The sequence below is a fragment of the Heloderma suspectum genome, chromosome 17, assembly GCF_057233095.1.
Source record: "Heloderma suspectum isolate Gila_16-S chromosome 17, 16-S_ref, whole genome shotgun sequence".
NCBI lineage: Eukaryota > Metazoa > Chordata > Lepidosauria > Squamata > Helodermatidae > Heloderma > Heloderma suspectum.
This window is the reverse complement of record NC_139474.1, coordinates 4526700-4546219: the sequence shown is the minus strand read 5'-3', so window position 1 is coordinate 4546219 and position 19520 is coordinate 4526700. Positions and strand designations below refer to the sequence as shown.

Genomic DNA, 19520 nt, shown 5'->3' with positions numbered 1-19520 from the left:
CAGTCTTTCCCAGCATCAGGGTCTTTTCCAGAGAGTTTTCTCTTCGCATTAGGTGGCCAAAATATTTGAGCTTCAGCTTCAGTATCTGTCCTTCCAATGAGCACTCAGGGTTGATTTCCTTTAGGATTGACTGATTGGACCCCCTTGCAGTCCAGGGGACTCGTAAGAGTCTTCTCCAGCACCACAGTTCGAAAGCATCAATTCTTCGGCGCTCAGCCTTCCTTATAGTCCAGCTCTCACAGCCATACGTTACTACTGGGAAAACCATAGCTTTGATTGTATGAACCTTTGTCGGCAAGGTGATGTCTCTGCTTCTTACTGTGCTGTCTAGGTTGGCCATAGCTTTCCTCCCAAGGAGCAAGCGTCTTTTAATTTCATGGCTGCAGTCGCCGTCTGCGGTGATCTTGGAGCCCAAGAAAGTAAAATCTGTCCCTGCTTCCATTTCTTCCCCTTCCCTATGCCAGGAAGTGATGGGGCCAGATGCCATGATCTCAGTTTTTTTTATTATTATTATATTTATTTTTTTACATCCCGCCTTTTCCCCCAATATTGGGACTCTCTATACTATCCTCTCTTCAAGGACGGGCAGGCGCTAGAGCGCCAGGTTTTGGGGTTTTTTGGACTTCAACTCCCAGAAGCCTCTGCCAGTGTGGCCAATGATCAGGAATGCTGGGAGTTGAAGTCCAAAACGGCCTGCTTTCTTCTCGCCCCTATGGCAGGCGTCTGTTTGAAGGGCTGCCCTGTCCAATCCCGTTTTAAAGATGAGGAACGCGAGACCCGTCGGCCACTCGCCAGTTCGCCCCTGAACAACAGGCAGGCGCGCTGGCCGCCGGGGGATTTTCGTACTGAATCTTTGTTTACATTAGCATCTCCAGCTGCACCTACACATTAGCCGACGCGACTCTTGTGCAAGCAGATGCCGACTTCTCGCGCCTCGAAGAGCCGCTCGCTCTTTGGGGGCCGTCCGGAAGGGCCCCGCTGAGGCAGCGCTGCCGCCTGCGGGGCGGCCCGGGCCCCCCAGCCAGCCAGCCCCGCAAGCGGCGGCGGCGGGGGAGAGGCGGAGAAACGGCCCAAGGGAGAGCGGCATCGCCCGCCCAGCGGCGGCTCCTCCTCTCCGCCTCAGCGAGCGAACGTGGCAGCCCGAGGAGACGCAGGAGGCGGCGGCGGCGCTCGGCGGCGGAGGCCGCGCCCCATCCTGCCCCGCCACTCGAGGCCCCGGAGCCGGGAACCCGAAGCGGGCCGCGCGGGGTCAACCCGGAGCGCCATCGCGGCGCGGCGCGGCCGCCGCCTCCCCTCAGCCGCCGCCATCCGAGTCTCGCCGAGGTGAGGCGGACAACGGGCGGGGAAACGCGAGAGAAAGCCGGGCGGGCTGAGGCGCCCCGCGGCCGCTGCGTTTATGATTTGCTGCTGCGCTGTGCTGGGCGCCCCTTATCGGTACTGCGCGGCTGGCCCCTCAGAGTCTCCCCCTCAGAGCGGCGCGGGGCGGGCACGGCCAAACGGCCGCGCTCAACGGCCGCTCCGAGGGGGGGACCCGCACCCGCCCCGAACAAACGGGCGCAGGGAGACGTGGCATGCGGCGCCGCGCGTGCGCAGGAGGCGCCGCCCCTCCCGCGAGGCGTTCTGGGAAGTGTAGTTCTCCCCCCCCGTGGGCCTGCCGCCTTTTCCTCTCTGCTGGCGGAAGACCTCGCAGGGGGCCCGGGAGCGGAGCGGGCCCTCTGCCGGCGGGGGACCGAGGGAGCAGCGCAGGGGTGCGCGCGCGCGCGGTTGGGGGGCGGTGGGAGTGAGCAGAATGGGTGGGCGCTGCAGCCCACCCACCCCCCCATGGCTATCAATGGCAGGAGAGGGATTTCATGGCCCGCGTTCGGGCCTGCAACTCCCATCATCCTGCATCTGCTGGCTACAGCTGCTGGGAGTTGTAGGCTCAAACATCTGGAGAGCCATGACTTGCCCACCCCTGCCACAGGTACCTGGTTGGCCGCTGCAGGAAGTGGGATGCTGCATTAGGTAGGTCAGCCTCCCCGGACCTTGTCCTCTCTGGGTGTGTTGGACTGCAATTCCCATAATCCCCCTGCTAGCATAAATTCCCATAATCCCCTAGCCTGCAGATGTGTGGGGCTACAGTTCCCACAGTGGTGTAGTGCAGCCTTCCCTGACTTGGTGTCTTCCAGATGTGTTGGACTGCAATTCCCATAATCCCCCAGCTAGCACAATTCTCCATAATCCTGTAGCCAGCAGATGTGTGGGCCACAATTCTATTAATGGCGTAGTGCAGCCTTCCCCAACTTGGTGTCTTCAGATGTGTTGGACTGCAATTCCCATAATCCCCCAGCTAGCACAATTCTCCATAATCCTGTAGCCAGCGGATGTGTGGGCCACAATTCTGTTAATGGCGTAGTGCAGCCTTCCCCGACTTGGTGTCTTCGGATGTGTTGGATTGCAATTCCCATAATCCCCAGCCACCGTAGCTTCCCATCGTCCCACAGCCAGCAGGTGTGCTGGGCTACATTTCCCATGGGGTAGTGCAGCTGCTGCTTCCTGGTGTCCTCCAGATGTGTTGGACTACAGTTCCCATACTCCCCCAGGCAGAAGATTCTGTCTGGACAATTTTGGGAGTTGTAGTCCATCGTATCTGGAGGGCGCCAGGTTGGAGGGGGCTGAGGTAGACCTTTAGCAGGCACTCTTTCCCTCCGTTCTGCGATCAATGATAGTACAATATTAGAGATTGTTCGAGACAGCTGATGGCTGGGGGAAAGCCAAATCGAAAAGCTGGGTTTTCAAGAAATGCCTAAAACATGCAGGTTTCGAGGCCTGACATACATGGGAGATAATTCCACAGGGCTGTGACATGGGCAACAGGGCCTGCCCTGAAAACCAGACTGTCCTGGAACTGGGCAACCCTTTCCTGTCCTGGCTGGCTGCTGTCGAGTGGCTCACTGCTTTGCATTGTGTTCCACCCTTCCAGCCCAGCTTTGAACCATCCAGAAAACAAACGCAAGCCTTGCTGCCGGCATTGCCTGGGCTAGTGGCAGGGCAGTGGGCAGGTGTGGACTTGCACGGTGCGACTTCCGCGCGTTGTGATTTGGTGGATGGGGTTGGTTTACTCTCTGGATCTTAGGGTCAAACTACACGTTATGTTAAACATACTTTAAAAAGTGTGCTTCACACTGCCGCTTTTATTTGGAAGGAAAAGCAGCCCATCAGCAACTGTTCATAGCGAACAATAAATAGCAATCTCTTCTCCCTATCCCTGCCCTGCAGCAGGGGTTGGAAAAGAAGGGGAGAGAGAGAAGGAAGGGGATATCAGAAAGAGAGAGGGAGAGAGAAAAAGAGGGTGGCAGAAAGAGGGACAGACAGACAGAGAGAGAGAAAAGGGAGAACTCTGCCAACTTTTGCTCTTGTCTCTGCCCCACCAGCTGCTGGCTTGTAATTTGCTTGGGGCCCCCAACAGATTACAATGAAGGGAACGTGGCCCTTGACAGAAAAAGGGTTCTCCACCCACCCTTTAGTTCTTCAGGCAGAAAAGGGTGTAGGTGAATCTGACTCTGTAGAGTTTGTTTTTCGACAGATAAGGAAAGGATGCGCTGTGAAATATAATCCAGTGAAGGCCGGGTTGTACATGTCACCGCCCGGTAAATTTAACGACAGGTTGTAAAAAGGGTTGCATTGGCACATCGTTCCTCTGACACTGTAATCAGCCCAGGATGCTGGTATAGGACAGAGCCAGCTACGTCAGCAACAGCCGCAATGGTTAGATGCACTGTTGCTATGGGAAAATGGAGTGAAGGGGTGACATTACAGGGGCCGCATGCAGAGGTGCGAGTGGCTCCTGTGCTCAGCACCACCACTGTGACGCTATTTTGTCCACCACTGTGCCACCTTCGTTGATGCAGTCCTGCACGTCGTAACGCTGAACCTGTGCAGTTCCACAGCAGAGGCCTGGGCTTCACTTGACATAAGCCCTATTAGCTTTTAGACAAATTCTGCCTGTAGCTGCCAGTTCAACGTTTGCGCATCCCCCCTTTTTTTACAGCTGTGTTGCTGAAGGAAAATGATGGAAGAGAGCGGGATAGAGACGACTCCCCCTGCGACCCCCCCGCCAAATAGAGCAGGAGCTGTTGTGCCCACCACCGCTCCTGTATCATTAGGTATGCGTGCTTCACAAGTTACTGTTCTTGTTTGTTCATGTGCCCTGAAGTTTACCTGTCCAAGTCAAGCTATGAAGTGCGGGGTGTTTGGAACAGGGCTTCATCTTATGAGTTGACTGGGGAAAAAAGGTTCCCCGACCATGCTTTAGTTCTTCAGGCAGCAAAAGGTGAGTGGATCTGGCTCCTACGAATTTGTTTTCCAAAAGCCCCCTGCAAGCAATCAGTTCAGAGCTCTGGCAAAAGCAATCTGCCCTCTTCTGGGAGGAGCGGTTCCCCGTGATACTCTGGACCTAGAGTGTGTAGGGTTTTAAAGGTAAAATAAGAGCACTCCAGAACCCAGCTGGAAGCTAATGCAGCGCATTCACTGCAAATGTAATACACTCTGTGAGGTCAGTGCTAGTGACAACTGGTCTGCTACATTCTGGGCTCCTTCGCATAGAGCTTTTATCCTGCAATTGAGATTGCTCCTTCACAGAAGTTTGCGGGTTCTTGACATGACGCCACTGTGACCCTCCAAGACGTCTCTTGCACTAAATGCCCTTTGTTCCATTTTCAAATAGATTGCAGATAATGAACTATCAAATTACCCCATTGTGTTCTGCTTGAGTTCCCTCCATGAAAAGAGGAAAAGTGGCAAGAAGAGGAGCGAGATCGATGAAAGATAATGGAAGACTCGATACGGGGAGAAGGAGGGGGAAGGGGGTGGGGGAAAGGAAGCACGTGAAAAAGGGAGCCGACGTGATCCTGCATTTAAAACGGAAGCAGAAAGCCCCGTTTTAAATGCAGGATTTTAGGCTGGTGTAGAGATGCCCTTTTTCTGGACCCGCTGAAGGCAGATTCGAAATGCTCTTCAAAGAGAGACCTGTATAAAAGGTGTTCCAGTAGTGATCAAACAATGCCTGTGTTTGCACAAAATAATGAGCCGGAATCCCTAAGAATCCTTGCTTCTCATGCGCAAGCAAGCGTGCCCCATCGCTCTCACTTGGCTCCTCCCCACAGTGGGAGGGGCTAAACTAACTGAGAAGACTCCTGGAGGAAAAAGTGTTGTGTTGCATCTGAACCCAATGCCTGGATTGTCACTCCTAAAGGAGCCAGGAATGTGTGGCCCTCCAACATCTGGAGGGCCGCACGTTCTTCACCCCTGCGCCACAGACTGCTGATGTAAGCCCTATTCAGGAGTTCAAAAGACTGCATGAGGGCACAAAATGTGTAGGCGGTGTGAGGTGCACGTGTTGCCCCCCCCAACATCCCCACATGTGCCGGCCCTGCCATCTCCCCTCCTGATCTTCTGAAGGGGGTTCAAAGGTTTAGAAGCCTCCACGTAATGGGGAACCTGGATTGTGCAGGATTTTTGCATGCAGGGAGAATTCTACGCGAGTTCTTTCGCTTGCCTAAATAGGGCTGTAGTCTTCAGATATTTTACCAGTGATATGTAAATGGTTAATACAGCTCTAGTTATCTTGTCTTCTCTCTTTTTTCCTTCTCACCCTTAGCTTTAGCTAGTCCCCTCCCGCCTCCCAAGCTGCCTGCACCTTCCTGTGTTCCTTCTCAAAACTTCTCACCTTTACCACCTCCAGCATTCTCCCTGCCCCCTACAGCATCCTCAGCACCTTTGCCTTTTGTGCCTTCTGCACCCGTTTCAACTGGTGCGCCCCGTGGAATGTCTCACCCAGCTTCTACTCCTCCTCCAATTGCAGCGGCTTTCAGTAGCCCCAGTTCCCAGTTCCCACCCCCTCCACCGCTACGTTCTACTCCTGGGCCCATGCTTTCTGCACCTCCAGCTGGTCCCCCCATCTCTGGTTTTTCTATTGCTTCAACCTATGACATTACCAAAGGTCATGCTGGGCGAGCACCGCAGACACCCCTGATGCCGTCGTTTTCTGCACCTGTAGTCCCAGGTAACGTTGTGTTTTAAATTGTCTTTTTAAGATAGTAGTTTGTCTTGCTGTTTTTTACTGGGGAAGCTAGTACACATTCTCTAACAGGAAATGCTGGCTAAGTCTTTCATTTATTATATTTCTATGCCGCCCCATAGACGAAGCTCTCTGGGCGGTTCACAAAAATAAAAACCATTACAATACATTATATAAAATATAAAAACCATTACAATACATTATATAAAATATAAAAACCATTCATATAATGACATAAAATAACACACACACAACAACATATATCTAAAAGAATTTAAAACAATCAGCCAGAGACAATCAAGAGACTCATCTTACGCTGCCAAATGCCGGTCGGTTCATGCCGGGAGAGGCATTCTGTCAAGTACTGTGGTCCCAAGCTGTGAAGGGTCAAAACCAGCACTTTGAATTGGGCTCGGAAGCATATAGGCAGCCAGTGCAAGCGGGCCAGAATCGGGCTTATATGTTCAGACCTTCTGGTCCCTGCTAACAGCCTGGCTGCCACATTTTGCATGAGCTGCAGCTTCTGAACCGTCTTCAAAGGCAGCCCCATGTAGAGTGCGTTGCAGTAATCTAACTTGGAGGTTACCAGAGCGTAGACAACGGAAGCCAGGCTATCCCTGTCCAGATAGGGGCATAGGTGGGCCACCAGCCGAAGTTGGTAGAAGGCACTCCGTGCCACTGAGTCCACCTAAGCCTCAAGTGACAAAGATGGCTCCGGGAGGAGCCCTAAGTCTTAAAGACTTAGGGTGCTATCCTGTTCATGTTTAGACAGAAAAAAGTCCTACAACTCCCAGCAGTGGACTGATTGCATAAGGGAGATCTCCAGATGTTTACATACTGGCTTACATTAAGGATTTGCATGGGGAAGGATGTGTGAGCTTTAGGCTCACTCCTGTATCCTTCCGTGTGTATAGCCACTTGTAAAACTTACACACTCTGACCACATTTGGACGTTCATATCACCCCTTTGCAGAAGTGAGCAAACAAACCAAGAAGTCTTCAATTTTGTCCAAGCTGGGAAACTGTGATTAACTGCATTGGAACAAGTCAAGAAAAGAAGCCCACTTCAAATCATGGCTTCCTATCCTGGCTTGCTCCAAAGCTCATCGTCATAGTTTCCTGGTTCAGACAAAATAATAGCAATAGCTAATGGAAGGGTTCATTTGCTTGCTTGCACAAAGGAGGAGTGAAGGGGCAATTTGTGTGGCCAGAACACTCACTCAGACCTCAGCTTATTAAACCCTGAGTATGTGAATGAGCTCTGAGTGTGACAAGAGTGACTATTAAAGCAGGGAAGATACATAGAGATTCCCCCACACACAATTCTGTGCCAAGAAAACCTGAATTTTGCAACATGCATAAATTATGCAAAATGGGCATTGTTTTGCAATTGCTCATCACAGGGGATGAGGAAAGAACTAGGCAGGGCGCTGAAGCCCCCGTGCTTTACAGGAAATCTTATTCATCGACTCATCTAGCTTCTGATATTTCAAGTATATCAAGCCTTCCCCAACATGGTGCCCACCAGATATTTTGCACTACAACTCCCACCATTCCTGCCCATTGGCCATGTTGACTGGCGCTGATGAGATTTGAAGTCCAAATCATCTGGAGGGCACCAGGCTGGGGAAGGCCAAAGTATATCTTCCCAGCCATCAGGATGTGAAACTTGCTTTTTAAAAATGAAAGCACCTTGCAAAGCACAATGGAAATTTGGCAGCAAATCGCTATAGAATTCCCTCCTGAGAGACACCGGGCTCATCTGTGGTTGCTTTTAAAAAGGTTTTGAAAACACAACCATTCTCCCTGGCTTTTAATTGTACATTTCTGTGTTATTCGCTGCTGATGGATATTTTAAAATTGTGTTATATTGAAACCAGTTTTATTTAACATGGTTTATATTGTTGTTTTAATACTGTGAGTTGCCTTGGGAAGACGATGGTCTTGAACAGCAGCTAAGAAATGGACTGAATGAATGAATCTTGTATTAATTTTGAAGTAAGGAATGCCGGGTTATAGCAGACTGGACTCTGATGGGTGTTACATCATTTTATTATTGGCTGTTTTTTCCAGGTGTCTTGACAAACCCTGCATCACAGCAGACCTCTGTGCCATCATTAGGATCTGGCCTTGGAAGCGTCTCCTCGATTACTTTCCCCGAAGAGTGCCAAGACCCCAGGGCTGTTGGCATGCCAAACGAAGCAGCTGCTGGAGGGCTGTGGGGCTTTATCAAGGTGGGGGTCACTTTCTGTCCATGATTAAAGTGGAGACTTTCTCTTGTCAGACTGAAAGGAGGCAGGATATTGGAGCGGGCTGCACAGTAGAAGCCCTGTGAGCTGTAACTCAGCGGTAGAGCACATGCTTTGCATGCTGATGGTCACTGGTTCTAGGTATGGCTAGGAAAGGATCCTGCCTGAAACCCTGGAGAGCTGCTGCTGCCAGTCAATGTTGATAATACCGGGCTAGATGGACCCAGGGTGTGACTCAGTATAAGCCACCTTCCAGTGTTCCTGTGATTGCAGCCCCGTCCCTGGCTTATCTGCAGCCCCTGGGGGAAATCTGAATACTGATGGTTTGCAGCCCCTTTCCCGGGCTCCGTGAAGAGGGGGTGCACCTGCATTACTGTGACTGTACTGCGCCTCTTCTCTCTAGATTCAGACAGAGGTGGTGACGTTTACATCTGTTTTTTTCAGCCTCTTGCAGCCTACCGGCTGCCCAGCACAGTTGTCTGCATCACTTGGCGTCTGCCTCCACACAAAATGCTAAGCCAGAATTGCTGAGAACTCTGGGCTTGTTGTTTATGAGCAGCATGCTGGGCCATGCTGCCTGGTCACTTCTGCTGGGCTCCTCCTGCAAGCAGGAGTGGCTACACTAACCCGAAAAGCTTCGTGTTACATCTGAAAACAGAATTCCGGCTTGTTTCTTCTCTAAGAGGCCAGGGTTTGAAGTTGGCTTACAGATCCAGGCTTGTTAGAGGAGCAACAAGCCAAAATCTGGGTTCAGGCATAATGCAAAGCTTTTCTGCCCTGGAACGTTTCTAGTTGATTTAGCTGCTCCTGCTTGCAGGAGGAGCCAAGTGGGAGCAATCAGGCACAATTAGCAAGAAGCTAGAATTCTTCACAGTTCTGGCTTGGGGCTTGTGTGAACACAGCCAAATGTGGTGTGTCAGGTTTCTCTAGGATGAGGAGGGGCAAGTTGCAATCACCGCAGAGGCAAACAAAACGATATTTAAGAGCATCTACTTTACTTAAGAATGTTTGGTGAATAATGGCATGAAGAAAACAATTAACAGAACTATGAACCAAATACATTTAACTCCCTTGTCAACCCACAGTTTGCTGTGAAGAGCAGCGTGGTTGTTCTGGACCAACAACGCTTGCTTGCTTGCTTGCTTGCTTATTTATTTATTTGTTTGTTTCATTTCTATACTGCCCAATAGCCGAAGGTCTCTGGAGAGCTGCTGCTTATCCCAGTCTTTTAGTCCTTGGTTGCCTGTCCCTGTGAGGAGATGCACTCTTTGTTGAGCTGCAGACCATCTCCTTCTCCACCATGCTGTTGGGTTCTCTGTCCTTTCTTCCCTTTTCTCCCTTTCTGCCTCTTGCCACTTATTTACCGATCGTGAAAATCAGTTCATTTGTGTCCTCCAGTGAACGCTTGGCAGTGTGCAAGGGGCTATCCCATTTTATCCGTGCACTGTTAGAGATTGGGGGGTAGTCAAATGTATATGCTGCCCTTGGAAACACCTGGCACTTACTCTAAAAGTGAGTTGGGGGCATTTGTGTCTTCAGCAGTCCTGAAGCATATTGCTCATGGAGAGCTTCTTAACTGAGCTTTTCTCTTTTTTTGCCCATACAGAACTAACTGCATTTGCACCCTTCTCTTGGCTCATTTGTGCTCAGTACAATTATCCCTGATTTGGTAACCGCCTTTGCAGGCAAGAACTCATAGAGGGCGAGGACATGAGCACAGTTGCATAGTAGAAGGAAAGTGGAATCTGCAGTAGGGGGAGAAAAGTATTTGCAAATGCTTCCACAAATTAAGGAGCAGGACAAGCAAAATGAACTTGGTGACATGTGCATTTTGTCCTGCAGGGTGTGGCTGGGAATCCTATGGTGAAGTCGGTGCTTGATAAAACCAAACACTCGGTAGAGACGATGATCACGACACTGGATCCTGGCATGGCCCCATATATCAGTAAGTGGCACTTGTAAATCTGGACCAGTCTCCCACATCACAACCCCCTCCAGGTTATTTATTTATTTCATTTCTGTACCACCCAATAGCTGAAGCTAGGTGGTTCACAAAAATTAAAACCACAAAGTACAAAATAAAACAGTATAAAATATGAAAGCTTAAAACTACAATATAGAACTTAAACCAGAATAAAACCTAGCAGCAATGCAGAGATTTAAAATACAGATTTAAAACAGCAGAGCTAAAAGACTATAGTGCTAAAATGCTGGGAAAATAAAAAGGTCTTTACCTGGTGCCAAAAGGAGTACAATGTAGGTGCCTTGAGAACCTCTCTAGGGAGCTCATTCCATAGCCAGGGTGTCACAGCAGAAAAGGCCCTCTTCCTGGTAGCCTCACTTCCTTTGGCAGGGGCTCCCAGAGAAGGACCCCTGAAGAGGATCTTAGGGTCCAGGCAGGTACATATGGCATTGATGCTGGGGATGATGAGAGCTGTAGTCCAACACATCTAAAGAGCATCAGGTTGGGGAAGGGTAATCTAGATTGCATCATAACCTTTTTAGAGAGGGCTTCTTTTCATAGGGTTTTCATATCTTCATGGTTCAAGTGCTGGGATCTCAGCTGCTCCTACATAGTGCTGCACCTTGAATTGTGGCATCACTTCCAGAGCCAGGACAGACAACAGTGTTGCAGGGTTCCCCACATACCATCTTCATAGCAGTAAAAATACGTTGATGGGTATGCTGGAGATGAGTTCATAAGGAACGTTACAACTGCGTTTGATCCGATAGTAACGGATACCTAGCAGGGTTGGTGGGGAGGACTTTTTGAGAAACACCCCATGAAAAGCCCAGGTTGAAAGGAGCAAAGAGGTTTACCTCCTCCAGAGTTATCCTCCCTCCCTCCCTCCCTCCCTCCCTCCCTCCCTCTCTCTCTCTCTCTCTCTCTCTCAGCAACACACAGGGAGAGGGATCGTGTTACACATAGTTCCGAGCTTTGGCTCCTTTAAAAAGGGCTGCAAGAGCCATGGCTGCATCTGGACATCACACTGAACTGTGCTTTTGAAAATATTTCATTGCAGCCTTCCCCAACTGGATGCCCTTCCAGATGCGTTGGTCTGCAGTTCCCATAATCCCCCAGCCAACAGAGATGGCTAGGGGATTGCGGGAACTGTAGTCCAGCAGATCTGGAGGGCGCTCACTTGGGGAAGACTGTTCTGTTGTTTTTCAAAAGTCAAATAAACATAATACAGCAGTAACGAGAAAACAGTTCAGAAGATATCTGTCCAACCATATGTATAAAGGGCGGCTCACTTAATCATAAGAGTACGTCAAGCTAACGTATAGTCTGTGCTATCTAATTATGCCTTTCCACAGAGGACTACGTGTCTTCGGTGGTCTTAAGTGTTCTTCGTTTGTATTTCCATTTATAATTTTAAAAATACATTTCAGTTAAACTATTCGTCTTGGTTTGTCAGTTTCTCAGCTGAGGCAACAGACTAGACCTCACTGTACCAGTGTTCCGTCAAGAGGTCTGTGTTGGTTTTCCCATTTTTGGCTATAATCTGTCTTGCTGCAACCAGCAGGAGAGTCAAAACGTCCTTATATGGCATATTTGGTCCCTCAAAGATTGCCAGTAGCATCCTTTTTCGGTCACATTGTATATTATAATTAATTATCTCGTTACATTCAGGAAATATATCTGTCCAAAAGAGTGTAACCATTTCATATTCCCGCCGCATGTGAAAGTATGTGCCAATTTAGTGAGATGTGAATGAACCTCGCGTCGTCCCTGGCTCACGCGCTTCCCTTTCTCCTCTCCTTTTCCTGGGCAGCCGGGAGGAAGAGTTCAGATTTTTCCATTTAACCACAGCTCACTGTGTCATCCAGACCCAGAATTGTGGTTAATCTTAGCTATGGTTAGTTTAAACAAGCCATCTTCAGGAACTGCGGTTTGAAGTTGGCTTGTCTGACAGAAAGTCACCATCAGCACCCACTAGCTGATCTGAGGTAAAAGTCAAATTATGTGTCCCAAGTCCTCCACAAAAACATTTTTTTACCAGTTTTTAAATCTGGGTTTCCCTATAGAGTCAGTTTAGCATGAGATACGCATGCATTGAAACTGATGTATTCAAATCTATGTTGCTACAATTTTTTTTCTTTGTTTTGTTGAAATTTCATAATAAAAATTTATTATGCAACAATATGTGGCTAAGCCAAAGTGAAAGCTTCTAAACTCTTCCCAGCCAAGAAGGAAGCGGGAGAGCCCAAAAGCCTGGGAGGAGGCTCAGCCTGTTCACATGTCGCTAAACCATAGTTTTAGCCGTGTTACATTGAAATGCAGCCGCTCTATGACCCGATTCGTACATCACGACAACTCCTGGGTTGTTTAACCCAGGAATTGTCAGGACTGAGCAAGGGCACTGTCCTCTGCTGTCGAGCTGACTCTGGGTCGGTTCACCCCTAAACAAGCCAGCGCTCCGGGTTCAGACGTCATGATGGCCACCCAGAAACGGGGCCTTCCTTGGTTGTTGATTGGAAGTGGAAGTGGTCAACGTGCAGGAGGCAGCGTGCTCGCTCGCTGCCACTCAACCTTGGCAATTCCTGGCTAAGTACCCAGGAATTGGCCGTGACGTGTGAACCAGGTGCATAGCAAACAATGTTCAGCACTCTACATATCATGTCCCCTCTCCCTTAGAATTGCTTTGCCAAAAGCAGGGGAACGAAGCCGATTTTGCAGCAAAAGGCAAGTTTTCTTTCTAGACCTCTGTATTTGCATGTAAGGGATTGCGTTGGAATGTGTTTATCATTGCTTTATAGAATCTGGGGGAGAGTTGGACATCATTGTCACCTCTACTAAAGAGGTCAAGGTGGCTGCGGTACGAGACGCTTTTCAGGAAGTTTTCGGAATGGCCACAGTTACGGGAGAAGCTGGTCAGTCCAACATTGCCCCACAACCTGTTGGCTATGCAGCTGGACTGAAAGTGAGTGGGGAAATATCTTAAAAGGTTTTGATTGCGCTGTGATATCTTAACGGCCATTTTTAAAAAAATATTTCATGTCTCGGTTCCATACTCAACAACATCATGTCCAATAAGTCTTTAGAAAAAGTTTTTCTTTGTAGCATGACATTTTATAATATGATGTTTTTAATGTAGAATTTATTGTTTTAAACTGTTGTTATTATTGTACATCACTCAGAGTGGCTGGGTGACCAGCCAGATGGGCGATTAATAAATTTAATTAATAAATTAATAAATAACAGAGCAATCCTATGCATGTTTATGCAGAAGTAAATCCTATTACGTTCAGTGGCATTTGCTCCCAGGCAAGTGTGTTGAGGATTATAGCATTAGGCAGTTTCTTCAAATTACGGATGTTATTTTCAGATAACTTTGGTATGGCTGTGGTTTATCTGAAACAGTGAGAGCTATATTAACCTTTCACTTCTGTGCTTTACTGTGTCTCTTGCTTTCCTACTCACTTCTTTCATTGTCATTTAGGGAGCCCAAGAAAGGATTGACAGCCTGCGCAGAACAGGAGTAATACACGAGAAACAGCCTGCGGTGTCCGTTGAAAATTTTATTGCAGAATTACTTCCTGACAAGTGAGATGCTCTAATATATTGCTCAGAATAAAAGCCAGTTCTGTATTGCATCCATGGAATTCACAAAGTTCTGATATTCTGCACTGGAGATAAAAAAGAGTTGTTATCTGCCTACTGTAATTCCTTGGTAGCTTTTGCTTTTATATCATTCAGCCTCTTGCACTCAAATGTCTCAGTTTAGTCCTTAAAACCTGACACAGTTTGCATAACCCATAATTAAACAGCGTGATACATCCAATTTGGAAATACTGGCATTTATTACTCACATTGTGGTTTGAAAGTTCATAATATAGGACAAGCCCAAATTCAACTGGACAAGAAAAACCCCTGAATTAATGAAAAAACGCATGTATCTTAAGAGCTGACGAGTACCTACTATGCTTGTACTTGCTACCTAACTCCTGGATCTCTGTTTGCCAACAGTGGCTGTGTTTCCACATCATGTGGGAAACCAAAAGCAAAAGCTTCCAAACACAGGAGGAGGAGAGGGAAGTGTGGGGGTGAGGGGAGCCCATGGCTTGTTGCAGCCCGTTCCTGCGCGTGCATGTCATGCTAACCCAGGGTTTAGCATGACGTGGGAACCAGGCTGGCACAAAAGTCAGTTTTTCCTTGCTCATGTCTTCTTCATGGCACATTGGGTTGGGAAACGAAAAACTGTCTCCACAGGAATAAGCTTAGTGAAGTTCTGAGGGCCTTTTCTGTCTTGGTCCAGCCAGCTAATACCTAGAAGTAGACGTCAATCTGATTTGATAAACTACTCGCTTTTTGTCATCACAGGTGGTTTGACATTGGCTGCCTAATTGTGGAGGATCCAATCCATGGCGTTCACCTCGAAGCATTTACTCAGGCAACACCAGTGCCTCTGGAATATGTACAGCAGGTGAGCTTTTATCTCCTACAAGTTGGATCCTCTAAGGGCTAGAAGCCAAGAACTCCGAAAAGTCACCCTCTGAGTTCTACAGCACTTTCGAACACAAGAAGAGCCCCGATGGATCAGACCAAAGCCCACTCTGGTCCAGCATTCGGTTTCCACTGTGGCTAATTAGATGCCTCTGGAAAGCCCACGAGCCCGATTTGAGCAGGGGACACCATTGCCAGATGGGAAGGCCTTGTGGGCCAGAGGTTCCCCCACCTTTGCTCTGGAGAAACAAAAAACAAATTTGCTCCATCATCTATCTGATAGCCCTTAAAATAAGAACATCAGAAGAGCCCTGCTGGATCAGACCAAAGGTCCATTAGTCCAGCATTCTTTTCTCACCAGCAGCCCACGAGAAGCCCACAAGCAGGACACGAGTGCAACAGCACCCTCCTGCCCATGTTCCTCAGCAACCGGAGTACATAGGCTCACTGCCTCTATTACTGGAGGTAATATAGATCCATCAGACTAGGAGCCATTGATAGCCTTCTCCTCCAGGAATTTGCCCAACCCACTTTTAAAGCCATCCACATTTGTGGCCATGACTACATCTTGTGGTAGCGAAATATTTGAAGATGGCTACCATGTTGCCTCTTAGTCATCTCTTCTCCAAGCTAAACATACCCAACTCCTTCAACATCCCCCGATAGGAACTGGTCACGTACACTGACAGTGCATCAGGCGGGAAACATTTGCCAAGTTATACCTGAAAATGGTTTTTCTTGTCATCCTTAGACAGTTGACTTTTTAGCACAGGGATGTGGAACCTCTTTCAGCCCAAGGAGCAAATTCTGTTTTGGAGAAGCTCTCGGGGGCTGCATTCCAGTGGTGGGCGGGGCTGAAGGCAAAAGGGGCAGGGCCAGCAGTACCAGCCAGTTTTAGCTTAAAGTTCTTACTGCCAGTAAGTAAGCCTTAGAGGAGGCATTTCACCTTTGTAGAATGGCGGGGATAGGACGACTGAACAGAAGCTAGGAAACCACAAAACAATAATCAGAGGAGAGGGGGTGGGGCCAGGTGAAGGGGGCATGACCTTTTGGAGAATCCCAGAGTGCTGGATTGGGACCCCATTCCTGAGATTCTGCATTCCTGCCTTAGTACCCCAGGTTAAATTACCTGGAATAAATTGTCTCGGTCTCAGTTAAATTGGGATAGTTGCTTGTTTTCACAATACCAAGATCAGTACTTTGAAATGGTGAAGAATGACGTTGCTATAGAATTTGGACTGTTTTTGGTTGACTTCTGGATCATACAAGCAGATCTGTTAATGTTTTTGCATCTCACAGCCCAAGATAATACATCTCTGAATGAGCTGAAGAGGCGTGAAGCTGCTCGTCCTTAGCATATGTATCTTCTATACTCTCTCACACCTTCCTTAAATTACTTTACAGGCTCAAAGTCTAACTCCTCAGGATTACAACCTAAGGTGGTCAGGCTTGTTGGTGACAGTGGGTGAAGTGATAGAGAAGAATTTGCTGCATGTCAACAGAACGGATTGGCACGTAGCGTTCACTGGCATGTCCCGCCGACAGATGATCTACAGCACAGCTAAAGCCATTGCAGGAATGTACAAGCAGCGTTTACCGCCGAGGACCGTTTGAAAGGAAACTTAACTCTTAGCAGTGAAGAAGTCTCATTCCTTAGACTGGTGTTGAAAAGAAACGATGGCATCTTCAGTAATTTGACAGTCCTCTGCTGATGCACCTCCGCTATGTATTCTACACAGAAACTGTCACTTTGTTTTAAGTGTGAAGGTATCCTTTGTGTAATGGAAATGACCAATTCTTAATTCATTCACATGATCAAATAATTTCCAAAACAATCAGATAAAATCAGCAAGCATGTTTATAGCAGGGTAAAAATGGTGAAAATGTATTTGATAGGAAGTCTTCATTTCAAACACTACATAGATGTTTGACAGACATTCAATATTTGGTTTAACAGGCATAGTATGTAATCGTTGCTGGGAGTAGTTCCTTGTCCATGGCACCTACAACAAGTTTGGAAGTCAAGGTCAAAGTGACTGACTTCTCAGCATTGCCTGTTTTCAGTGAAGGGAGATGAGACACGGGCCGGGCTAAGGCGCACACAAATTCAACTTAAAACAGTTGTATGAGTATTTTATTTGACAGCCAGTGAGTGTCCCAGAAATCAGTTAGCTTAATGCCTATTTCTGCAGTACAATGACACACATACACCCCTGTAACCATTCTTAGATTACTTTTGCGTGAGTCAGAAGATAAAGGGCATTACTGCATGGTTCAATATGCAGGTTTAAAGGGCATAGGGTGTTTTTTTAAATTAGTCTATATCTAGAGTATAAAACAGCATATTACCTTTTTCTGTGTTTCTGGAACACCATTATAGGCTAATTCCCTCTGAAATCGATGGGAAATCAACATCAGTTATATTTAGATTATGTCGTTATATGATACACTCAGTTCATGCAAATGTCTCAGCAGTGAAGTACAATAAATCCACGAGTTTGTCTCGTAGCCTCGAGGGCTCATTTTGTGTCTTATCACCAGAGGCTCCCATTGGCACAAGAAAATGGACAGGAAATGAATACAGGAAATGGTATCTCTTCCAAAGCAGCCTTCCCCAACCTGGTGCCCCCAGAAGTGTTAGACTGCTATTTCCATCATCCCCAGCCTGCTTCTGCCTAGAGATGGTGGGAGTTGTGGTCCAACACATCTGGAGGACACCACGTTGGGGTAGCCTGTTCCAAAGAATAAAAGATCCCACTTAGTCTATGTGTGGATTTTCCTCCACTGTCCCATGTTCTGTGTGCAGACACTCTTAATTCTATTCATATTTATAAATTGCTACGGAAGAGAGTTTTTTGATAACCTTTAAAAAAGATTCTCTTTCTGCCTTAAATAGAAACTTCTCAATTTATACTACTTCGTCTTTTATCTTTTGTAGAGGCTTTCAAAAGACACTTTTATATAGAATATCTGGTTAGCCAGTTTCTTAACATTTCTACCCAGTGAAAAATCTGTAGCTTTTCCAAGTAATATATTTTGCCATTCTTGGTTTACCTTGTAAGTCAGAATTAAATAGATACTGCTCCTGTAGGATTGTAATCTTCTTCTTTCCTTTCAAGTGTTTTGTTTAATAGCTGTTTTATTACTGGGCCTTTTCAATAGATTTCTTAAAAAAAAAAAAGAGGATCGTCATAGGTTAAGACTGGAACACGTCAGCCAGCATCCCAACGGGCTGTCGGATTTTGCAGAGGTGCCACAGAGAAGAGCCCTGCCAGCAGGGAGCCCTCACTGCGTTTGCAGTATTCCTGTGACGGGGGGTAAGAAGGGGTAGATTGGGGAAAGATTTGGATCTGCTAGATCCAAAGCTCCTTTGTTCCCAACACACACGTCCCGCCCCAGAAAGGGCAAAGAGGTACATCTCCCATTAGTATCAATGGGTTGGAGAAAAAATTTAAAGGCCTAAAAAACAGAAAATTTACCTCTCTGTCTTCCTCACAGCTGGTGCAAGATAACTGGGCTTGGGAAGTTGCAGTTACTCCACCACAGGATTTCCCTACCACCACCACCTTATTGCTCTAATATTTTTGTATGAAGGGATGGTAGAAAACCTTTATTTATTTTGTGATGTCTATGCAGGCTAGACCCAAGTGAAGGAGAGGAAGATGGAGCACAAATTTCGCTTTCTTCATAATCACCCCTCCCCCCAAAAAGAGAGTCTCATGCTTTATGTTCTCTCTTACATCTTGTCCAATTTCTCTTGGAAAATCATAAACGAGGATGTACAAAAGCAGGGAATGGCTCATGTTCAATCGTGTATCAGCCAGGGATGGAAGCCTGTGACCCTGCAGATGTTGGACTACAACTCCCATCTTCCACTTGTGGCCATGCTGGCTGGGGCTGATGGGAGCTGGAGTTCAGCATCTGTAGGACCACAAGTTGCCCACCCCTGACAGACTAACTGTATTAAGACTTAAGGCTTAATTGTTACTATCTATCTATCTGGAACAATCGGGTGGCATGGAGATGTGTTAATGGTATTCCAACAATGGAAAGCCATTCAAAATTGGTGTCTCCATTTTTCACACTACAAGAAGAATGCAGTTCTGTAACTGATTTCCAGATGGGCCTAAGTATAAATACATATCTTTTTTCTCCGATTGAAAGTTGTCCTGTGTTTCTTTGGGGGAAGACAAGGTTACTTGAGCGTGTGTGGTTTTTTTCTTTCCTTCTTACCATGTTATGATCTCCACATTTTAAAAATATTTTCTGAAGGGCTCCTCTTAGTCTTTAAGGTTCTACAAGACTTTTTTTTTTTTTAGTATTATCATTTTTAGATTTTATAAACTGTAAGCTCAAGGCAGTTGTCGAATGTTCACTAACCGAGCAACCCTACCGTAAGAGTTCAGGTGTCGGAACCTCCGAAGAATCCAAAGCCCTACCGATTTCATTCTAGCAGGATGGAAGCGAGAGGGGAGTTTTTGTTTTTCTCCCCTCTCCCTGCCTATTTTTGCAGTTACAACTTACCTTCCATCGAAACCGGGGTGGGGGGAGAGATTAATCTACATCAGTTCCAGGGCTGGCACAGATCTGCGGCCATTTGGGGAGCGTGGTTGAGGACCTGGAGGGTTTTGGACCTTGCAGATCCACAGCTTCTCCTGAGATACCTCTAGCACTCCTTCCTGACATGGGAACTCCCACATCGGAGAAGAACGGGTTCCAGAGGCAACTGGGGGTGGGGGAAGGGTCTGAGGTCAAATCTCCCCGA

General features: G+C 47.5%; 1 protein-coding gene across 2 annotated transcripts; it reads left to right on the top strand.

The window, feature by feature from the left end:
• The first annotated feature begins 1121 nt into the window (after positions 1–1121).
• PRRC1 (proline rich coiled-coil 1) lies at positions 1122–18912 on the top strand. 2 transcript variants are annotated; one of them, XM_084824443.1, is made up of 9 exons: positions 1122–1323; positions 4031–4145; positions 5639–6043; positions 8132–8292; positions 10150–10252; positions 13069–13232; positions 13752–13855; positions 14633–14735; positions 16160–18912. In XM_084824443.1, the coding sequence occupies exons 2-9, from the start codon at positions 4049–4051 to the stop codon at positions 16367–16369; spliced, it is 1347 nt and encodes a 448-aa protein (XP_084680569.1). In that variant the 5' UTR covers positions 1122–1323; positions 4031–4048; the 3' UTR covers positions 16370–18912. The 2 variants fall into 2 exon arrangements, with proteins under 2 accessions (XP_084680569.1, XP_084680570.1); XM_084824444.1 differs by lacking the exon at positions 1122–1323 and adding an exon at positions 1654–1748.
• The last annotated feature ends 608 nt before the right edge of the window (positions 18913–19520 follow it).